At 39.9% G+C, this 23,436-nt stretch overlaps 1 protein-coding gene across 1 annotated transcript; it reads right to left on the minus strand.

Moving 5' to 3' along the window:
- Positions 1 to 20,451: 20,451 nt before the first annotated feature.
- Positions 20,452 to 21,936, minus strand: KCNS3 (potassium voltage-gated channel modifier subfamily S member 3; the record flags this gene model as incomplete). Its single annotated transcript, XM_080340914.1, has 1 exon — positions 20,452 to 21,936. The coding sequence occupies one exon, from the start codon at positions 21,934 to 21,936 to the stop codon at positions 20,452 to 20,454; it is 1,485 nt and encodes a 494-aa protein (XP_080197040.1).
- Between the last annotated feature and the right edge of the window lie 1,500 nt (positions 21,937 to 23,436).

A 23,436-nucleotide genomic window follows, 5' to 3' on the forward strand; every position in this document is an offset into this window, starting at 1 on the left:
GAAATCTTGCCCACCTGCAACAACAACTGTGGTTACAGACCTCAGCAGGAAAAGGCTAAAATTCAGCTCTGTGCTGGAAACATTGTCTATTGAGTAGGAGCTACTCACAAAAGTGAGTATTTTCCAAGGTTAAATGGCACAGCTGATGCTTGTCTGAACCTCTAATTGAAAAGGCAGGTTGAGAGGCATATGAAAAGGGTAATGACAAAACAATTGTGAGAGCTCCCAGACATAGCCAGGTCCTCTGTAAACAGTATCCAGACATCCTCTGAGTCTTAATAATATTGGGTATTTTACTTTCAGTCCAAGAGCATATTCAAAATACATGGTATAGCTTGTGTACCTACTTGACTCTGTTTCCAGCCACCAGCCAAACTAGTACACATTTTCATAGACAATATTTTCAGTGAGCTCTGTTTTCAGGATGAGTCTATTGTCTGCTGAAAAGAGTGGCTTAGTTCTGTGAGGGTCTGGTTTGCTTCCCAGGACCTTCAGGCTACCCAATCTGGTGTCAGAAGATCACTGATAATAACAAGACTGATTTGCAGGACAAGGGATGCAATGGGATGCTGGCAGTAGTTGGCTGGCAGTAAAGTACAAGAGGAGCAGCAGACTGTAAGGCTACACCAGCAGGGATTCTGTGTATTTACATAGTTTCAACAGAGGGATGAGTTTCAGGTGAGGGTTGGCCTGAGAGCTGCATGTTTGAAACCACTCGGGCTGAAGGAAAATTCAGACTTGGCTCTCCTACTTCCTAGGGGAGCACTGTAAACATTAGGCTATTAGTTACAGTTAATTATTGCAGTAAAATTACAACCAGCTTCCCTCATTTTCCTGTCTTAACAACAAAGGTGTGACTGAGCTGTCAGAAAGACTTCAATATAGTTTACATATTTTCATTGTGTCCTATGAACTGAACAACTTAAAGCACTTGGGAAAAACACACAGATCCATGTTAGATATGAGGCAGGCAAAAATGAGGCTGAATATGAAGTCCCTTTCAAGCTCATCATAACCATAATGCTACGGCAGAATAAAGTATCAGGTGAAGTTCAGTATATTAAGAACATAAATTTGAAAAGTTTAATCACAATGCCCTGTGAATGAAGACAAGTTAAATGTTTTAATTACAGATAGTGTGGAAGCTTTATTTATAAGTTACATGCAGTTCACAAAACAAAGTAAAGGAAAATCCTCTGCAAGCCACCCGCCCTACCGTAACCCACAGGTTTTGATCCTTCCTTCATTCTTAGTATTGTCTTTAATGCCTCTAGTGTAAATAGCATCTGCTTGCATAAGGGTCCCAGAATTTGTCCCGGAATAATGTTGTTCCAGACCAAACAAGATGTTGGTTTTACCTCAAGTGGTGAGATTAAAATGGAGAATTCACTAAGAAACACAGGGAAAAATACACAAAATAATATAAATATTTTAATGGTGCTGAGGTAGCTTGTCTTATTGTGGAGTAGTCAGCTGAGATGTTTGCAGTTTATGTAGTGATATTTTTCACTTTTATTGAGATTTTAAGCAGTAGGAGCAAGGAAATAGTAATTAGCATCATTTTACACATCACAACTTATCCAGATTACATAAAGGAGGCCGCAAATACCAGCGGTTATGATATGAACAGCTGCACAGAACCCAAAAGCTCATCCAGTTATACAAGCACTGAGAGTTGTGCAAGCACCAGAAAAACAATGTTAAAAAGGTGATCAGGGGGAAGGAGTGTGTGATTTAATGCAAGCCCTCTCCTGACAAAGGAAAAGGATGCTTGTCAGTAGTGAAAGGTGGATTATTAGGTGGCAAAGTGGATATTTGCAATAGGCTTTAGTGGTGAACTGCCAACAGGACCAAATCTGTCACCACTTCCCCCTTCATAGAGTATATGGATTGTGATTTTGGCCATTCAAGATGGAGCAGACAGGTCTGGTGGTCGTTTGAATGTGCAGGTGCTACTGTGTCTCTGCAGGTGCTGAAGAAGATTTTGCCTGACTGAGTTTATGGTCATGACAGGTTTGATCACAGATAAGCCCTTGAAGAGACTAACGATGCTCGTTCTATGAGAAGACAAACACACTTTTGAAATGGAGGGCAGACATCTAAAAAAATAAGAAGTCAATGTATCTTGCAGCTCACATGACTTACTGGAGGAGGAAACTGAAAACTAAAAGAAAAAGAAAGCAACCAGATTTTAATTTCTTGCTTGGTTTTGTGTTTTGTGCAAAGGAAATGATGCAGCTTATGTTAATTTAGTAAAATTAGCACCCACAGTGTCTAAGCAGTAGGACAAGAATATGCAATTATATTTGACTGCAGAACAAGAACACACAATTGTATTTCATCTCTTTATGTTAAAGAAACAGCTGCAATTTTTAATTTTTTTTTTTTTTTTTTTTACTGATAGTACATTTTTGCTGTTTGGAAAACTAAATTAACAGTTACAAATGAGCCATAACAGAATTTTTTTTTCAGACTAAGCCACAGAGAAAAAATATTTAAGTGTTCTTTAGCTTACTGGTAGTAATTCTGGGTATGACAGAACATGGACAACAAAGCTTAGTTCCAAAATTTACATGTAAGCATTGCTATGTGTCTAAAGCCCCCCTAAAGGAGGACATTATTCATAGGTGCGCTGCCATCTTCTGGGACAATCTATCCAGTTTTTCAGTCAGAATTGTCAGTCCATTTTCTGTCCGGTGGAGTGAAGATGTTGATTTCCAGCTAGCCAATAGTAAAGCTAAAAGCTTTGCATTTTGATTTTATGATCTCTTGTTTCATTCAGCACCAGGAAACAATCATCGTCACAAAAAATACTTATGAGCACTAACCCATCAGACTGCTTAGGAGAATCTCTCTTATGGCCACAGAAGGCAAGAGATCAATGTAAAACACTATTTTCAAAGACACTGTTCAAAATTTTTAACTATTGGCTTTACAACTCCTGCTCCTATCCAACAGTCCAAGGAAAACATAAGAAAGTGATTGGGTTCTACATCCAGTCAGAGATTCATAATGAGTTTGAGATATATTAGTCAAACTTCAAATAATTAAAGAGTTATTTTGTACCTGTTTTTTTCTGTAATGGTGCACACTGACCCTCTGGAGCAGGCTGTTAATAACTGGCTTTGTAACATCTTCCATGCTTTGACAGATCAGCTGGAAATCAGCTTTATGAAGTAGTACATGTCTCTAAAAATATTTTCATACCTCTAATAAAAAGTCTAGGTGCCCCAGATGAAAAGCAAACACTCCAGTCTTTTGAAATATTTTTTCTCAAAATAATTCTGTTCTCTTTCATAGAGAAAAACACTGCCCAAAATCTCTGCAGAAATCACATTAAGTTGTAAAATTCCTGAAGCCAATATATACCACTTCTCCACTGCTCTTTACAAGGCAGATTACAGAAGTTCAATCTGTAGGTCCTGTGCTGCAGAGGTAAGAAAAAGTTTACTCCAACCTATTGTGTAAGCAAATATCATTAAGTGAAACAACCTATTTAGAATATCTGTTTCACCGAGCCTCAAAAACCTTATTTTCCTGCTTATATTGATAAGCCATAGACATGCCAATTACTGTCAGTTAAACGCAAGAAAAACAAAAACTGTGTTACTGTGTAATTCTTTCGTAATCTCCAAACTCATTAGATTTCCTAACTTTCCCTCTTTCTATTCTATCTCTGTTTGTTATAGGCTGGAAGTAAGTCAGATTGAGGGGATTTAAGGACTACCCCTTAGCCAGTGCTGAATCTCGTATTTGCTATTTATGCTAATAAGCCATTCCCCAGCCAGTTTATCAGTTAATGCACTCAGGCTCTCAGTCACTCTACTAGGAATTGCACTCGTCAAAACAGATTTTAAAGCAAATATCTTGTCCTGAAATGTAACAAAACAGCTACTATGGCTGCTAAGTGTTGGTAAGCTCAGAACAGAATGCAAAGATTTCAGGGAGGTCAGTGACTCCTCCTCTGCCACCACCTTGTCACAGCTCAGACTCTGACTAGCACAGACCACGGCTTCATTTGTTTAGTGCTTGTCTGATACCAGCTGCTTTTTCCATGTCCGCTCTACCTCTGACCTCTGGAGGAGCTCAGCAGGGGCTGTCTGCCCTGTATTGTGAGGGCAGAAGTTAATTGAAAGCAATTAGGCTACAATGAAGTAGTCTAATGAACTCAGCTCCGTCAACGTTGTGTTACCAAGAGTATCTTTGAAGTTCAGAGACGTGTCAAATAGAGGTGTTTTCAAATCTCTTTTTATTCTGCAAATTACTTTGACCAGTTTTAGGAACCCAAAAACGGGAACCTCTGGGAAGCTCACAAGTATGAGCGTTAACTAGTGGAAAAGGCTGCCAGGTCCAAATAGCAAACTCTTGTCAAATACCTTCTTATTCTTCTACTATTTCCTACCCAGTTAAAAGGACCTTGCAAAGAATGGTAGTCACTGGGCACGAAGAGAGATTCCCTGACAACGTCAGTAGTGAAATTCATCTTCGGTTCTCCCAAGGAAGGCTTATGCGTGCAAATAGGAGCTCACAGAAGGAGGCATATGTTTCCCCCACACAGTTCTTCAATGCTGTAAACACCCTTCAGAAAACTTAGACAGACAGTTAGAGAAGCACCAAAGCTTTTTCTTGGAATGGGAGAGGACTGGGAGGCAAGGGGTGAGTGATTTTGTCTTGCATTATGATGCACAGAAATGGAATTATGATTTAAATGTCCACACTCATTCACATCAAATAAAAATGAGACAAATCAAGTTGAAATCAGGACCAGACGCATTTCCAAGATCCGAGCAGGCTTCCGGGGCTGCAGATGAATGGGAATAATTTGCTGACCAGATAAAATCCATGGTTTTGTCAAATCCGGCAGTCACAAAGTAATAAAGTAAACAAAAGTAGTATTTTGCTAATGCTGAATAGAGTGCTGCTATCCCACACTGTCTCAGGAAGAGAGGAGGGGAGGGGAGGGGAGGGGAGGAGAGGGGAGGGGAGGGGAGGGGAGGGGAGGGGAGGGGAGGGGAGGGGAGAGGAGGAGAGGGGAGGGGAGGGGAGGGGAGGGGAGGGGAGGGGAGGGGAGGGGCGGAGAGGAGAGGAGAGGAGAGGAGAGGAGAGGAGAGGAGAGGAGAGGAGAGGAGAGGAGAGGAGAGGAGAGGAGAGGAGAGGAGAGGAGAGGAGAGGAGAGGAGAGGAAGAAATATTTGGAGATAAGCTAAAAGAGGTATATAAAATAGAGTAAATAGATATAAAAATAGAGTAAATCTGCTTTTGCTTTCCGGAGAGATTAAGGTAAGCCATCATTTTCCTTCCCTGGAAAGGCCAACATGCCCTGTGGGATCCTCCTCTGTGTTAAGAGAAGTTGCAGAAACCTTGACGACCTAGAACACAGGACATGAGTGCTTTCCAAAACCAGGTTTTCAAACAAGTCAAGTTCCAGAAAGATTACAGGTTGTTACATTATTGCAAATGGATTTTCCAGTCCATGGAGACAACTCATGGTGTCACTCCTTGGCTCCAGACTACACCTGCCAGTCCAAAGAGTTTGTTCTGAGATGTATGTGTGTCCTGTCAGAGGACTCAGACTGTCCCATAGATTCCAGCTTTCTTCCATCCCAAGTCCATCTGAGGTCCGTAGATTTGTATTACTGACAGCATCACGCATCTCTCCTCTGCAGCCACCAGAAATGCAGCTATCTAGACTGCTCCTAACCACATTTTTATGGAAGGGTCTAGAATAAAGGTGCTCTGATACAAATTATTCTAAATTATTATGAAGTCTAGAGTATTTATTAGAGATGCACATTCATTTTGGACACAATGAAAATTCTGGGGTTAAAAAATTTGCTGAGCACCTTCTGTCTGAATGTGTCAAGACATGAAAATGAAGCATCAAAAATTATTAGATACTTAAGAAAAACAATGAATAAATATTTGCTGACATTTTTATTTTACACTGAAAGTTACCTTCATGTATTCATTAGGATGATTTTTCTTTTTTTACTAAATAGGGATAGATATTGGAAAAAATAATTGTTTCTTTACACCCTAAGAATTAAAAAATGTTATTTCAAACATTTAAAAGGCATGCAGTGTAACACAGTATCTAGGAAACTAATCTATGAAGCTCAAAATGAACAAAAATGATTGCTTACTTTCCCACAGGAAGAAATGATTGAGTTTCTCCCATACTCCCTTTCCTGTATGATTAACTGGTACTTCTGAACCAACAACAGATGACCTGCAGTAACCATTCACAAGGGGCTAAAGTCATAAATAGACACAGCCTCAAAAATATTTATCTAAAAGCAAAACAACTCTCAAATCAGCTGAGCAACATGATAGGTTTGCTTGGCACACATTAAGAGATAGAGACTGAATCTTCCCACAACTTCAATGCAGTTTTCTCAGATAATCCATGCAAAGAAAGCAATGAGATCTAAGAACTAAGAAAAAAAATATAGTTATAAATATCTATGCTGGTGATGAATACAAGCTGGCTATATTTAATTGATGGCCAAAGTAAAAATGCAGACCAGTTTTATCATGATTTTCGAACATGAGCACAGAGTCATTATTAAGCTCGGATCTCAACATCAATGGAAAACTCAGCTGTATCAGCATCAGTAAAGCCTATATAATAGAAATAACTACTAACAATGGGAAGAAACTTCACCAAATAAATGGAAAAATCTAGAATAAGTTTATAAATAAAAAAGACTGCAGATAACTGCCTGAATAGACTGTGCTGGAAGTTAAATCTTATTAATGCTGTAATGAAATAAAAGTTATCTTCTATGAGCACAACATTCTCTGAAAGAGTTAAGAAGCAGCTGCAAACACCTATAGAGGGTACCAGCTGTCCTCCAAAGATGCTATTCTCCAGAAGCTGCAATTCACAGAACTTCAGCTTTTTAAATTCTTTTGTGAAGTTATCCAACTGTTGTGGAGGCAAAACAGGGTTCAAAGGTTTGAACTGCCCCATTAATTCACTCTGGACTTTATCCTGCTGCCAATAACTCATGTGTTAGGTTTGTTGGTTCTTTTCTCGTTTTATCAGAGAAAAGATTGCAGATCTGCACAGCCAGTTGCTGTGAGTGCTGCCTGACTTTGGTTTACAGAAAAGGCAAAAGAGTAGGAGGAGGTTTTGGGACTTACTAGAAATATTTTCTCCTCCACTTAAGGAGCCACGTACATATTCCAGCTAAGCTGGAGAGGAACTAAGCAAGGAACTACTGTGATACTGTGAACTAAGCACACTGGCTGGGCTCAGTGTGGCACAACAGTATTTGCAGCATGATTCAGTTTAAACACTTGCTGGTGGGACACAGAGACATAATTTGTTTCAGCAATACTTGTGGAAGGGGCTAAACGGGTAGTCAAAGCAAAGAAGAATACAACTACTGTATCCCTGTCTTTCTTCTGTTCTTCTCCCACATTCAAACTTCAAGAGGCTGCTTGAATTTAAGCCAGGAATCTTGCAGCTTTACAGCACTTACAACAAAGAATTCAGTGGCACAGGTGAGGTCAGTGTTAAATACAAAGAGATTTTGTCTTTCATACAGTGAACGATGAAGCTTTATAAACCACAGAAGTCTGACAACCAGTCAGAAACTAGTGGAAATATTTTGTTCAAGACTGCAGGAGACTTAGTACGAAGTTTAATGATTATGTAGCTGTTATACTATTTATAAGGCACTCTTCAAGCACACATATGGACTGGTCAATCAGCGTGTCAAACATGGGAAGAAATATCACAGAATCACAGAAATATGAATGTAAGCAAAACATAACGAAGAAAATCAGGTCCTGAGTTTGAAATTATAGAGGTAATATTCCACAACTTGAAGCCAGATTTGGAATAAGTTTGGTGCTTAGAAGTAATTTGAAAAGTAATAATGCCTCTCTAAGGAATTTAACTTTGGTTCTAAGCATAAAATGTGGCTATATTTCTGATATCAGCACACTGAAACAAATTGTATCTGAAAGATTAAGAAAGTATGAAAGGAACATGTCTGTCCTGTCTAAGGAGAAATAGACGGGGTTCCAGTGAATTAAATGGAGTCAAGAGGTTAAGGGCAGAGTTTCAAAATAATAGCAGGAATAAAAATTCAAACCAGTGTATTCAAGAGAACCCATGGAAATCAAACTTCTGTGTGCAAAGCCTGCCAGAAAACAAAATTTCCTGTTGCCACGGAAATTGAAACAAAACCAAAACCCGTTCCCAATCGAAATGGAAGGGTGGGATTTTGAAATTTCCTATGGAAGAAAGTTAACGCAGTGGGGCGGGGGGGGGGGGGAGGGGGGGGGGGGGGGGCGCGGGGAATAATGCTCCTGACACCTTAAATGCTCTTTGCAGGTAAAGATCACAATTTCACTGCAGTAGTTCAGCTCACCTACATTTATATAATAAAAATATTAATAGTTATATTATAACAAATACACTTAACATGCAAGAAAAACCTTTTCAGTACTATATGCAAATACATGCATGACAAATTGAACAGATCACAGAGAAGATGATTAAATATTTCCGGTTTGCACTTTGACTTTTAAAATCAGACATGAAATGGAATTATCAGCACTTGCTTACAAGGGTGCTGCTGGGAAAATAAATCCCATCTACGTTGTGCTCACATACCAAAATGATCTATATCAAGAAAAATAGGCAAATATGCCCAAGACTGACACTAGCCTTGGAATTTGCACATGACAGTCTGTCACTGTGTCTCCATCATGCTCCCAAGGACCCTTTTCCTGAGTAAGAAGTTATTTCACTCACTATTGTCATGTATTCCCAGTTTCCTCCCTGAAGGTCCTTCTTCCTTTTCCACAAATGAGTCCATGGAGAAATATTGGGCAACACCGCAAAGGATGTCAGCTTCTCCCCTTAAGATGTACAGGCCTGGGTCCCATCATCTATTTTCTCCTCACTACACCTCAAGTCCTGGAGCCAAGAACATCTCTGTGACACAGGTATGCAGTCCAGTAAAATCCTTATTGAAGCCACTGAGTCAGACCCTTAGTGGATTAAGTTTTCCCACCTCCAACAAACTAACAAATTATATGAAATTTTAGACTGTTGCCACAACTATGGAGCCACTGAAAAAAGAGGTGGGTCTCCATCAAGAGGACAGTAATCCAGGGCCTTTTCAACTTTTCAGGCTCACGCATCCTTTCCACGGATTCAGCAGAGAATTATTATTTTTTTAAACCGGGGTCATTGAAGCAATCTGCTCTGTCTTTACATAGACTTATATCAGCATGACTGAGATAATGACCAGCTGGAACTGGGGTTGGGCAAGAGGCTGCAGGGGAGCAGGAGGAATTCTTGACACACTTTTACCATCAGCTCTTCATCTTCACTCTCCCTGGCTTGAGCTCAGTTCGTTTTCTCCCTAAACAGTACAGGAAAAAAAACACCCTATGCTTTGTTTTCTTACAAAAGCCTTTCACATACATTAGGATTGCTCTAGTTGCCCAAGCCTTCTCTTCTCTAGACTAAACAGTATAAATATTAAAAAACACTATTACAACAATGTCTCTCTTGGGCCTGCCTACCCATTTTAGTACAGTACTGCAGCTTACCAGCCACTAACCAGTTACTGGCCAAAGTTAGCCTATTTACTGGAAAGACCTCTATTCAAAACATATTCACCAACTGTTGCAAAAGAACATAAATATCCATTTCTAACTATTACTTAAAAGAAATAACCATTGTCTCTGATCAGAGACAATGTCTTCTTCTCAAAGGAATCTAGGTTTTCCTACTCTGGAAGGGGGATTGGACTAGATGATCTTTTGAGGTCCCTTCTAATCCCTAACATTCTGTGATTCTGTGAATCACATGAACAGATGGGGTCCAACAGGCTTTTCATGTGTCTTCTTTTATTTTGTGCTTCATAATGAAGCTCTCACTCATAAACTTGTTAAAATGGGCTCATTTCCTTTCCCAGGATGTGATTTACTTGTAACTGCTCTTTATTTTCTGTCTTGAGCAAACTAGACAATTCCCTTCTCCTTACCAATCCCCATCTGAGTGTCATGCATATCAAGGGGAAGGCAATGGATCAGCAGCAGCAATCATAGATGTGACACGGACTTTATTTTTATTTGCTCCATTTGAATTCTCCAAAGAGCACAGCTAGAGCTGGATTAAAACATTTTTTTTTATTTAATAGAAAATTCATTGACAAATCTTGGGGCAAGGAGGAAAACTTAGTTCTGAATCCAGCCCACAGTTGGTGGGAATTTTCCACAAAACAAACAAACCAAACAAAAACAAAACAAAAAATGCAGGAGGGATTTTGGAACACTGCATATGTCATTGTGAAATTTTCTGAGAGCATCTCTTTTCAAAAAATGCTGAAATGTTGCATTTCAACATATTCTAAAAAAAAATACTTTTTAATTGTGGATTTTTTTTTTAATTTCAAAACAGCTTAAATTTAATTAGGACAAAAGAATTAACCCCTCAAAATAAAATAAAACATTTAGTCAAAGAAAAAAAAGCTAAAGGGGTCATTTTAATATAGATATTTTAAACAATTTGCTTCAGCAACCAAATAGAAAAAATCTATTGTTTGCTGTAATAAATTATACTATTTTTTACATAACCATGACAGGACAGCACAGGGAATGATTTTTTTTCCCACCTCAAACTAATATATCTTCTTTTTTTTTTTTTTCCATTAGATTTTCATTAAAGACAGATCATTTTAAACAGCTTGGCAAAACCTTAAATGAGCTTTTACAACAAGACCTCAACTTTTTCCACTTCTATGCAGTTAAGTCACCACTTTCCAAGCAACATGCGGTCTTCTTCAAGATCACCACACCATTTTCGACCACTGCGCTCCCTCTAGGGAAGAGGTGTATAGATTGGGAGACAACTGCTGCCCTACATAGCTTAAATGTCAGAAAGAAAGGAAAAAGATGTGATGGAAACCAGAAGTGCTGTATGGCAGAATGGCTGGCATAGGATCACATGAAACTTTAATTATTGCTGCAAGGGAAGATCCCAGTGCTTTGTAGCCCAAAGCCACTGCTCCCCATGACAAGAGAGATCCTGAGCCAACCCAGATCCCTCCATGAGGCTCCCTGCCTGCCTGCACTGCAACAGAACCAGAGAGTCATACAATCATTTCAGCTGGAAAGGACCCCTAAGACCAAAGAGTCCAACCATTAACCTAACACTGGCACTAAACCATGTCCCTAAGAACCTCATCTATACATCTTTTAAACACCTCCAGGGATGGAGATGTTTAATCGTTTCCCTGGGCAGCCTTTTCCAATGCCTCACAACCCTTTCCAGGAAGAATTTTTTCCTAGTATCCAATCTAAACTTCCCCTGGTTCAACTTTAGGCCATTTCCTCTTGTCTTATTACTTGTTACTCGGGAGAAGAGACCAACACCCTTCATGCTACAACCTCCTTTCAGGTAGTTGTAGACAGCAATAAGGTCTCCCCTCAGCCTCCTTTTCTCCAGGCTGAACAGCCCCAGGTCCCTCAGCCGCTCCTCATCAGACTTGTGCTCCAGACCCCTCACAGCATCATTGCTCTTCTCTGAACTCTCTCTAGAATCTCAATGCGAGAGATCTTGTAGTGAGAGGCCCAAAACTGAACACAGGATTCCAGGTGGGGCGTCCAGTACAGGGGAACAATCACCGCCCTGGTCCTGCTGGTTACACTACAGTTTTCTCTTGCTAGTGGAAGCAGGATTGGCTCCCCATCCCTTCAGTACTGTTGTTCCCAAATGACAACAAAACACTTAGCTCTCCAATTCCCCAGCACTTGAGCTGCCTTCGCCCTGCCAAAGATAGTTTTTAATTAAGGTGTTGAAAGCTGACAGGACTGATCACAGAGATAGTTTCCTCCAAGCTGAGCTGTCTCAAATTCCAAACTCCTTTTTCAGCTACTTTTTTTTTGGCCATTTAATTAACAAGTGGTTTGTCTTCTGACTTGCCAAGAGAAAGGTATCTCAATCTCTATGAAAGGAGTCAGAGATAGGAAAAAGTCAGCAATTTTTATTTCCTGTCTTTTTTTTTTTTTATGCTCAAGTATATATATAGTTTCTTTTTGATGATTTAGTCCATCAAAGATCACTCTGATAACTGTGGAATTATTTGACCATGAGAGTTATTATTCAAATATTTTTGCCTACCTTTTTTCATCACACAAAAAGTGATGCATTTTTCTTCTCTTTTTCTCCTCCATCCAAAAATAAATAATCAATCAGCCCATGAAAGGTTTATTGCAAGTGTTTTTGGTATGGTGAACTAGATTTGTGATAGGGAAGTCACCTGCATTTTGAAGGAACAGGATACTGAAATTACATGTGGGAGAATAGGATTTCAGCAATACAAAGCATTTCTTCCTGACCTCCTTCTCTTCACCCTTTATATTAGTTTGCTGAATAGCTGGGAACATTGAATGGATTATATAGCCTGACACATGCTGTATGCCTAAAAGGGGAGTATGGGTTGCCAAAGTCCTCTTGGATGCTATGAAGTACAGAAACAAAAGAAAAAGAAAGTGAAGTGAGCTAGATTGTCACCTTCCCAAAATGTAGGAGTTGAGGAAAGGAAAAGCTTCAAGAAATGGGGGGTAAGATTTCCTCACAAAGCATCTTTGCAGCATGTCCTCTCTATGGACATGGCTCTTGCCATCAGCCCCTTTTTCCTGCTCCATTACCTCCTCCCAGTTGCTCCCATTACATGTCTCCTCTGATTTAAGGACTGATGAAGCATTTTAATCTTGAGGAACTTGGCACTGGATTGAGAAGGACATTGTGGATACAGCACAGAAGGCTGCAGCCCTTGCAGTGGAGCTATGCAGCAGAAAACCACCGGTGCACTTTCCACCCTTTGCACAGAGTATGCAAGAGCTGTGTGGCATATCTCGCATGCAGATTTCCTACCCTGATCCTCAGATTCCTCCAATACTTATTTTCATATGGACTCAAAGTGGCACTAAACACTCTCTCAATACCAAATTTCCACCTAAATTTTTATATGCTACTCCCATTCCTGCTCTGTCATTACCACTATGACAAGGCAGAAAAGCCATTGAAAAAAGTCTTTGAACCACCTTTTCTCCCTTGTCTGAGTATTTGTTTTCAAGAAACCCTTCTGCTTTCTAAATCCTTGCCAGATAACCTAAATCTTCTTGGGATTAATTGAAAAATTAAATGGGGCACATACAGATTTTTGGCGGGTGACAATACCCTGAAAGCAAACTGACAGAAACCAACATTTCTGCTGCAAGTGCCCTTGGCAAAGCCCCATGTTCCCACTCGCACGCTCGCACTGCATTGCCTAATGGGATCACTTTGCATGCACCGCACACCCCTGGAATGCAGCAGCTCCTCAGCGAGTGCCAGTACGGTAGATTAACAGAGGTTACCTTTGGTGCCAGACTTCTAAAAAGCCTGTACAACAAGGCTTTGACAGCTGTCCAATCAGTCTGTATACGTCTAGATACATAAAATACCCAAAGCACTAGCCTCCCATTTACAGAGGCAGTCTGAAAGCCAAGAGTACATTACTGCACCAAAAGCTGCAACTAGAACAGAACCAGATTAATACCTGAATTTCTGTTAACCTTTCATTCAGTGAACACTGTTAGAACTTCAGTTTTGTGGCTTGAGATACATTAAATGTACAATACCTATGCATGAATCCGTATACTTGGGGTTACACACCTGGAATAAAATGCCAAACCTATCCTATATCCTTGTCTCAGGACCTATGCTGGTCTTCAAATAACTGATTAAAAAAAAATGCCTAAAGTCCTAAAATGCGCAATTCAGGAGGATAGAAAATCCCTTTCTCTGAAATGCATGGCCTTTGATGCCATCAGAAAATAATATTGGACTAGATCCACTGTTTGAACTCTTTTATACTTGTAGTTTTCAGGTTCTTAGGAAATGGGGTGGAAGCTACAAGGATGATTTATAGCGTGTGCAACACTTCAGAAACATCCAAACTCCAGTCGGGGTGAAAGGCAGAGACAGCATCACATCTACAAAGTGGCTTAGAGAAAAGGACATGTTGTACCTGCAACTCAGAGCCTTCGGGACGACAACATGTTATTCTAGCTAATGGAATGGGTTCAAGGTCATACACGAATCTCTAGCTGCAATTCAGTAAAAGCCCTTAGCTTAACACAGAATAGCCTTCAAATGTCTGTAGCTAAACATCTGAACCTTGAACTTATTCCTTGTTTCTGCTTTCTCTCCCAGGTTGCTTCTTAGAGGTGCGGGAGGGTGGTGACACCAAATTCAATGATATTATTCTACCTTCCCAAAGGTCATTTCATACAGACCTCATTATTTTCCCACCCAACCCCATCCCTTTCTAGGGACAGCTGTCCACACACCTAACAGCCCCAGGAAACCTCTGTTGAGCAGCCCCCCAAGGCTATAGGGGTCCCTCAGCCTATATGCTCAACCAAGAAGAGCTCAGTGTTAAGTGTGCAAAGGAAGAGAAGGAAGCCCATGTACCAGCACCCACGAGTGGTCTTTTTTTCCTCTCTGCCACCAAGGCAGCTGTTGTAGTTGCAGCTAAACAATATTTCTGCAATTTCTTCAAGCCCACATTTTTTTTTTCTAGCTTCATAGCTGTAATACCGGGACTTGGCTCACTGTTATGTTTACATTAATGCACAGGGGCAGGTTTTGAAACACATGGTACAACAAGAATATTTTATATGGCTTACAGAAAGCCAAGAAATAATGCAAATCTGGGTAACGAAAGTACTGTCAGCATATTGTGCCTGCCTCTGCCAACACCAGTTTGGTCTCTCTGGTATTTTCTTACGTTTTTCTTTAAATTACTGCAGGAGGCTGACCTTTACACCTTTACCCTGCAGATCATTATAGACTCTTAACAGACAGCTAGTAAGGTTTTGTGGGAAAGTTCACATTTTCTTGTACAGGAATCTGGTTTTAGTAATATTAGACTGGACTAACCCTTAACCAGTGGCTATCACTGACCAGCCTTCAGGCTTCAGAATGAATTTCTGCCTGGCTTCATGTCACTCAGATTCAGATGCCTACGTTAGAAACACAATCCTTCCTACACAGACAGTGTTGAGAAGGGAAGGATGCCACCACCAGAGGATAATCAAGTCCCTACATCTTATCATCTAGCGCCCATCAGATCTATCTTCAGCTACCTAAAGGCCAGACATCCAGCCTAACTAAATCATATAGCCATTTTCAGATAGGACCCATCTTTGTATAGACAGGATGTGGTGTCTCCCAAGGAGGTCCATTGTTTCTCTGTTGAGAGAGTCCAAATGACCAGCCACACAATAGCTGAAGTTAGGGGAAATGAATGCTGCCCAGGGTGCCTTTCTGTTTCTGCTGATTCATGAGATACTAGGACAATGACACTAAATTAGTTAAAGTAGGATTTGCAGTGGAAATAGTGACGAATGCCATAAAAAATAGATGGTTTAGACAATAGAGATGTCATTAAATAGTAGAAAGTAATTAAAGATTAAACCATTGTAGTGCAATGCCTCCTTGGGCTCTACCTTGAAATAATTTTGAAGACACAGTGAGAGCAGATTAGCTTCCTAAGTCACCACATGAAGCCACGTGGTATTGGTTTTGACAAAATATGGGACCAGTTAAGGTTCTTCAGAACCACCAGATCTCATCTTAGGAATACAGTTCCTTAGTCTACAGGTTCATGGGTCTGTTGGGGATGCTGCAAAGTCTCCTCTTCCCACTGGTATATCTGAACTTGGGAAAATCAATATGTGTGAACTTGGGAAAACTGATACGTATGAGGATGAGAGATCCCTTGATGCATAGCATTTGACCTGCTAAAACCTTGGCCAAAGACTGCCCCCTCCAATGTATTCATTAAAAAGATATGAGATGTAGGTAGTTTTCTCAAAGAAAGTGTCATACTTTATATTTAGTCTGATTATATCATACACCTTTGCTTGGATGGCATATATGCAATTATATATAAACTATAACCACATCTGCCTTTTACTCCTTAACTACCTGTTACTAACAGCCATTATCCTATCCCCCAGTGAATTACCACGCCTTGTGCTACCTTAGTTGTGCCAGTCAGGTAGGAGAGCAATGCCCAGCATGGAGGTAAATAACAAAGTATTGTGACTTGTCTAGACACACACAGTGACTTCTTCTTCTGCTAAATTTTGCGTAGAACATAGGCTTATCATGAAAAATTAACTAAAAAATAGAAAAAAAACTAACAAAGAGGTTTCAGTAAGTCATAACATTTTGCTGTGCTTAAAAGAGACGCCACAATTACTGTGCAGTGGGAAAGTGCTGAGATGGTTTTAATGGCATCTGCTGTCTCTTGATTGACAGAGCATGAACATTTCAGAAACAAAAGCAACAACACTGCAGCCATACAGCACCAGACAGCAATATTTACGGATTGGGACTGAGCTACTGCTATCAGCCACAAGTTGCACATCTCGCACAGGGTTATTCTGATTTTGTTTGAGAAATGTCCTCTTTTGGATGAAGAGGCATTAGCAGCTTCACAAACACTGTCAGCTAATAAAAAAGTATTAGAGAACCTCTCCACAGCCTGGTGGTTTTCTGCCACTTGCTCTGGATGTTAGGAATGTGTGGAAATGAATAAATGTATTAATACACAGCAGCCTGTCAGGAGCCCTTGGCACACCGTGAGTCCGTGTACTGCATTTGCCAGTCAAATCTGCCTGATCCTCTCAGCGTTCCCAGACAGCAACCCATCCGCATAGGAATCGGCACGGAGTCTGCTTTTAAATGGTAATATCTTGCATTATGGCACCTAACACCAATTTCTGCCTAAGCTATAAGGAATATTTTGTTTACAGGCGTGACACAGATGTGCTGTTTATTTAGCTCACATTTACATTCATTCTGTTGAGCCATATTGTGACATTTCTAACAAAAAAGCACAGCTTGTGTGTTAATGACTGCTCATAGACACAGCAGGAATGCTCACTAATTTAATGCCCGCTAAATACTGCCTGCTGCCAGCCAGGTGTATAAAATACGCCCTTCTGGACTCAAAGACACTGGTTCTGGCACAAAAGCAGCACTGTTGGACCACAGGTTGGGTGGGAAGTGAAGCCAGGGTGGTAGCAGAAGGGGATGAGAGGCAGGAGGGGAGGGAAAGGAAGAAAAGCACTGGTGGGAAAACAAAAACAAAACAAACAAAAGTGGAGACAAGTGAGGACTCTCTGTCAACTTCTTTCTCTTTTCCTTTCTTCTTGGGTCCCCTCAGGCTTTTCCATTACACTTTTTGATTGACAGCTTCCTACCTACCTTACCTACTCTTTTCTCATTCCTCTGCATTGGCCTGAAAAATGGTGGTAGTGACAGCGCCTGCTCCCAGAAAGGTACGAGCTGTGGGTGGGTGGGTGATACCCCTGGCCAGCTGTAAGCTGCTCAAATGGGCAACTGCAACAAGATTCTGCTGTGTCTTCCCATGCTACACAGGGGAAAAACACTACAAGGATGGATAGTACTGTGGAAATACTGGGTATCAAAAGGGAAGCGTTTGCCATCAAGTCAAAGGAACTAATAACATGCTAGTAAACTGTTTTGCACAAAGACAAACAAATCTCTCCCATACTAAGTGGGATGCATATCTGAATGGTAAACGTTTCTGTGCTTTGGTGTCTGAAACAGAGTAGCTGGGTAGAGAGAATTTAGGAAGTATTTTTTAAAGAGAAAAATGTGGTTCAGGAATACAAAAACAATACACAATCTGCCTTCTGTTTGACACTGATATTATACAGTAATAATACGTAACTGTAGACCAAGGAAGAAAACAAACTGAATAATAAACAATTGCCTCTTATGCTTATTTCTTACTAGTAAATTATTTTACTAAAAACTTTTACTAGGAGAAAGAACATGCAGTATCTCAATATTTGCTCTCAGCTGCTTTTTTTTCTGGCATTTAGCACTTGTAACACTCTAGTACCAGTGCATGGCACAAGGCCACATTTCAGCCATGAGGGGAGCATTCTTTTGGCACAAAATATGGCTCACATCCTGCTCCCAGTGACACCTATGTGAAACCAAGGTGCTGGATTTATTCTAGCAAAGGGAACAGAAAGCAACAAAGTCATTTTTTAAGATACAACTGATTTGAAAACAGATATCTCACCACAGAAATCAAAATAACAGACATTGCACGATATGTGGATATGTACTTTACCTTCTGATATGTTCCAAAAGACATGCCTCACTTTGCTGTAAGATGTATCTATGCATAAAAAAGTCAGAACTTAAACAGTGTAGCATCCTTAAGACTGATTCATGTGTTTGATCAAGACCTTATCAATTTTATGACAAACTACCAGTCAGTAAAATTTAATACAAAAAGTTGCATCCTCTGTGATCCTTGGGTAATGCTTGATATACAAAATGAGATTTCTCTGTAGCAGGCTTTCTTCAACCATTTAATACAAATTTCTCACAGTATTTGTTTAATTACAGTATTTTTCATAGCTTTTGAACTTAGTGGCAATGTATTATATCTTTACACAGAGACTACCAAGACAGTTGCTGGTTCCTATTAGATTCATACACACATACATATTCAATATTTGATATCATTGCATCTTTATAACATTAACTGTTCAGTAAGAACAAAACACATTTAGGCTAACTTTCCCTTTTGGTATTCTTGCACTAACTATGGGAAGAATTAACCTTAATTATCTGTGAAGCATCACATACACTTAGGACACTCAGCAAGTAATAAGCCCAAATTAGAAATTTCTCCAAAGCTCAAAGTACTGTCTTTAAGTCCCGCATCACCATATTGGTGCACAGCAGTCCTGCAGGACACCTCTTTCTGAGGTATAGGTTGATCCATCCTACCCTTTTTGTTTCTCCATCTCAGAAAGAGGTTGGAGGTCTGTGCCTCAGTAAATATAAGGGCACCTCAGCTACTTGCTTAATGCATTTTTTAATAGAAAACCTGGCAGACACCTGAAAAATCAACCCTCTGAAGAGGCTAAAATCGATTGCCATCTTCTGGTTTTACCCAGTCTTGAAGTCAACTCCTACTGAGTTTGATCTAACTGAGTAGAAACTCAGTAAGAGCTTTACCATTTGGGCCAATAATTAAAAAATAAAATAAAAATAAAAGTGAAGCCTCTCTTTAAGGAAAATATCAACATCACAGTATCTTCGATCCTCTATTGCCCAGCATCTAATTTAGTCACTAGACAAATGAAAGAAAATGAGTGTCCAGAAACACTATGGACTTCTATAAGGTCCTGGAGTTTCTCCAGCATGCCTTTATGCTAGGCTCAGGGGCTGGCTCTCCTTTTGACCATCCTAGAAGATCCAGTTTGAATCAGAGCAGGATTAGCTGGCCACATGAGAAATACCTGGAGAGGAGAGGAGCACACAGATCTGCAGCACCCTGCCAGGCAATGAGCAACACTCCAGCCCCTAGTACAAACCAGGAAAGCTGCCATCACCAACAGATGAGCTTTAGAAAAAGGAGCTGAAATAGCTTCATACATGTGTGCAGGAGGCAATAACCTCTGAAGACCACCACAGACATTTGTTTCAGTGCCCACAAAACAAACCCCCTGGGGAAGCCACCAGGATGATCCCAATCACAGCAGGACCCTCTCCAGGCACCAGAATTGGTTAGGTTCACAATGGCAGAAGAGATGGCTAAAAGGTACAATAAGCTCTTGTCCAGCTCAATGCCAGACATTTCATCCTGAGACTCATGATTTAGACCCTTTAGGACCTGATAGAACTCGGTCATGCTGGACACTGGGAAAAAATATAGGCACAATGGGATTAATATATTTTAGCAAACTAAAGATGTATTGTGCTTTTGGAAAGATATTCTTAAATATTATGCTTCCATGGAGTAAAAACAATATGTACTAGTATATTTTTTGTCCCAGCTTAGGAAATGGGTTCCCAAATCCAAGATTACATAAGTGTGTTAGTGAGCACAGTTTTACATGTACATAATTCCTTCTTTTTCCTGATGTTTTTGCAGGTAAAAACTTCACTGACTTATGCGATAGTTCTTACACGCTTGTAATATATCTATATCTGAACAGCAGCAAACTATAAAAGCAGATTCTGTGTAAGCTGTCCGATTGCTGCAAGGAAAAAAACAACCAATCAAACAAACAAAAACGCCACAAACCCAAACAAACACTAATCTCACACTTAAAACTGTTTTCCTGACTTTTTCTCCCAAAAAATGCATAACAGTATTTGTGTAAATACTAAACCACCATATGAGGCATATTTGAAAGCCTCATATAAACAATGAAGCTTTTATGGCATCCTCAGAGCAAAGAATGTCCAAATATGGCTGAGAGTTAACTACCCTGAGAATTAACTGTTCTTAATAAATTCACTGAAGTTTGTAAGTCCACATTTACCAAGAATCAGAAGAGAAATAAAGGGAAGAGAATGTGATTCAACTCATTTTCCTGTACCATTCTCTAAAGATGTTGTGTTATAAACATCCTCCATATCTTGGATGCTGGAGGCATCCGTTGAATCTTGGTCACTGACCACAATTCCTACTGAAGAAAGGCTAGAAATGAAGGAGTGCATTTTTTTTGCATAAATATCCCTAATGTTAAAATAAGGTAGGTCATTACTTTTCTCTTTGCGATCATTGTTGCATTGGTCTGGATCAATAGCTTTTTGTTTTTGATAGTACTTAGAAAACTTATTGAAAATAATAGTGATTGGAAGTGCTACCACTAGTATCCCACAGATAATGCATAGGGTGCCGAGCAGCTTCCCAGCAAGTGTGACTGGGTAAGTGTCCCCATAACCAACAGTGGTCATACTGATGGTTGCCCACCACCAGCAAACAGGGATGCTGTGCAGTTCGGATGAGTCATCATCTTTCTCCACTGAGTAGACAAGCACTGAAAAAATAGAAATCCCAACAGACAAAAACAAAAGCAGAAGTCCAACTTCCTGATAGCTATGTCTCAAAGTGGCACCTAAAGACCGCAGTCCTACAGAGTGCCTGGCCAGTTTTAGGATGCGAAATATCCTCATTAGCCGCAGGATCTGAACCACTTTCCCCATGTTTTCAATATCTTCACTTTCTTCTTCCTTCGTGTCCACAGCCAATGTGGCATAAAATGGGATAATAGAGACAAAATCAATGATATTCAGTGGTTTCTTCCAGAACTTCTTTTGACTGGGAGCAGTGATGAGCCTGATCACTAGCTCAGCAGTGAACCAGATGATGCACGTGATCTCCACAGCTTCCAGCACAGGGTCTTCAATCTCTCTGTCATTGGCATCCAGCCTTTGGAACTCTGGCATGCTGTGAATGCACATGGCCACAATTGATGCCAGGACAACACTCAGGGAAGACACGGCAATTAACTTGGCAGACAAGCAGTATCCAGGATTTTCCATCCTGACCCAGATCTTCTTTCTTATTTCACCAAAACACAGATGGTCAAACTTTTCCAGCTCTTTATCAAATATGGATGACTCTTCATTAGAGGAGTCTATACTTCTATCATTGCTTTTCTGATCCCAGTCTTTATCAGGACCTTCTTCTTTCCTTTCTTGGTACCGATTGCTGCAGCAGGAATCAATAAACAGCTCATTTATCCCCCAGTATTCTATTTCCTGGCAGAAGGAAAAGACACATAGTTCTTCCATTACATGAAGTTTGCCTGTATAGTAAAAATTCAGAACATATCGGAACAAGGAAGGATTCCTGTCAAAGTAATATTCCTTGTCCGCAACGCTATAATCATCACACAGTTCTAGAATAGCCTCTTCTGAATGGCATTTGAGAAGCTTCCCAAGTCTGGTATGGGGAAATCGGAGTAAAGTGCTTTGATCCACTGACTGCTTAAAGCCACCCACGTTCAAATTGATAAGTTCTGCATCTTTGCCATGTCTGCGAAAAAATTCACCATAAACCATTTTGAACAGAAGAGTTCCACCGCTGGTGCCCAATGAGATTACATTGAACCTGAAAAGAATATAAGATATTGTTAGAGCATTTAATTCACTTTTGCTCTTGTGACACATTCTTTCTTCCATTTCCAGTTACTGTGAAATGCTTTAACAAAAATGAAACAAAGTGACGACCACCATTATTCAGCATTTCACAAAAGTCAGTTTAAATCAGTTTGGTGCTTTAACCCAGCTTTAGCAAATTTGAAAGCAATAGCTTCTCATTTAAGTCTCCTTAATTTTTTCTGGTGTGGAGGAAGAATGCCTAATTCATCAGTAAATCAGTCTCTGTTCTACTATCACATTGAAATTAATAGTCATGAAATAAGCTTACTTCGATGACATAGAAAATCTTTAGTTTAAAGACAGAAAAATTGACAATCCATCAAAACATTTAGGACAAAGCTTAAGAGCAGGTGTGTCTCAATTATGGTTTCAATAGAGCTATATTGATTTATACGATGTTGCAATTTATAATCCACAACTCTCAGCATTAGCTGTTTGAATGCCAACTGCAATTACTTCTGTTGTCATATCAATCAATTTCTTTCTAGTAATCCACAGAAGAGAATTCTGTATTCTTGAAAATGTATCCAATGTGCCTTTGAAGTTTTCTGATTCAGAGTTTTACCTAGTATATCTTTGGGTATCTGCACTCCCTCAAGGTATTTTTCTACCTGCCTTCCTACTCACCTGGAGAGTCACAACTCTCTTATGACCTTGGTCAGTTGCAGAAGCTCTTCCTATTGTGCCACAGCATAGCCACAGCCACAACAGTGATGCTGAGAAGTTGATGTCGAAATGTCATTTCTGGGAACAAGAGCTTCCAGAGACGGAACTTCCACAGAAATTTTGCCTCAGCAAGTAACTGTGGATACCTGCAGATAGAGAGAAGAACATTTTAATATCTCCATCACTTACTGGAAGTTAAATCATTCAGCTGAAACTGATTTCAAAAAGGCAAATATAGTTACTAGCAAATTAGTTACCTTTTTCAGTAGAACTTAGCTCTTGCTTTCCTTCTAAGGAACAGTTGTCTTAAGCCAAAATTGACAGTTATTGCATTTGTCATGAGATTATATGCAACTGATCATGAGGGGAGTAAATCTTTTTTGAATTTCTGATATTTAAGCGTTAATCGGTGTACACTAAGCTAATTTATTCCAGTTTAATATGTAAGTCAATGAATTTTAAATGTTACAAGAGAGCATCACAATTCTCCGTTCCTAACAGATGGACTAATATCATGCAAAGAAATTGCTTTGGTGCTCTTTAATGGCTTGGGGAAGCTACTCAAGGAACAACAGTAATTTCTATACCTGTCCATCTTTCAGTGCCTCTTGCAATAGCACCAATTAGGATTCAAAGTTGGGACATGTTAGAGTTTGAATATCTTTTGCTGCTCCCCAAGGTCTCCTGACACAATTAATAAAGGTCATTAAGGTTATATCTGTTTCCCTGTTCATA

This window comes from Nesoenas mayeri (assembly GCF_963082525.1).
Source record: "Nesoenas mayeri genome assembly, chromosome: 3".
Taxonomy (NCBI): Eukaryota; Metazoa; Chordata; class Aves; order Columbiformes; family Columbidae; genus Nesoenas; species Nesoenas mayeri.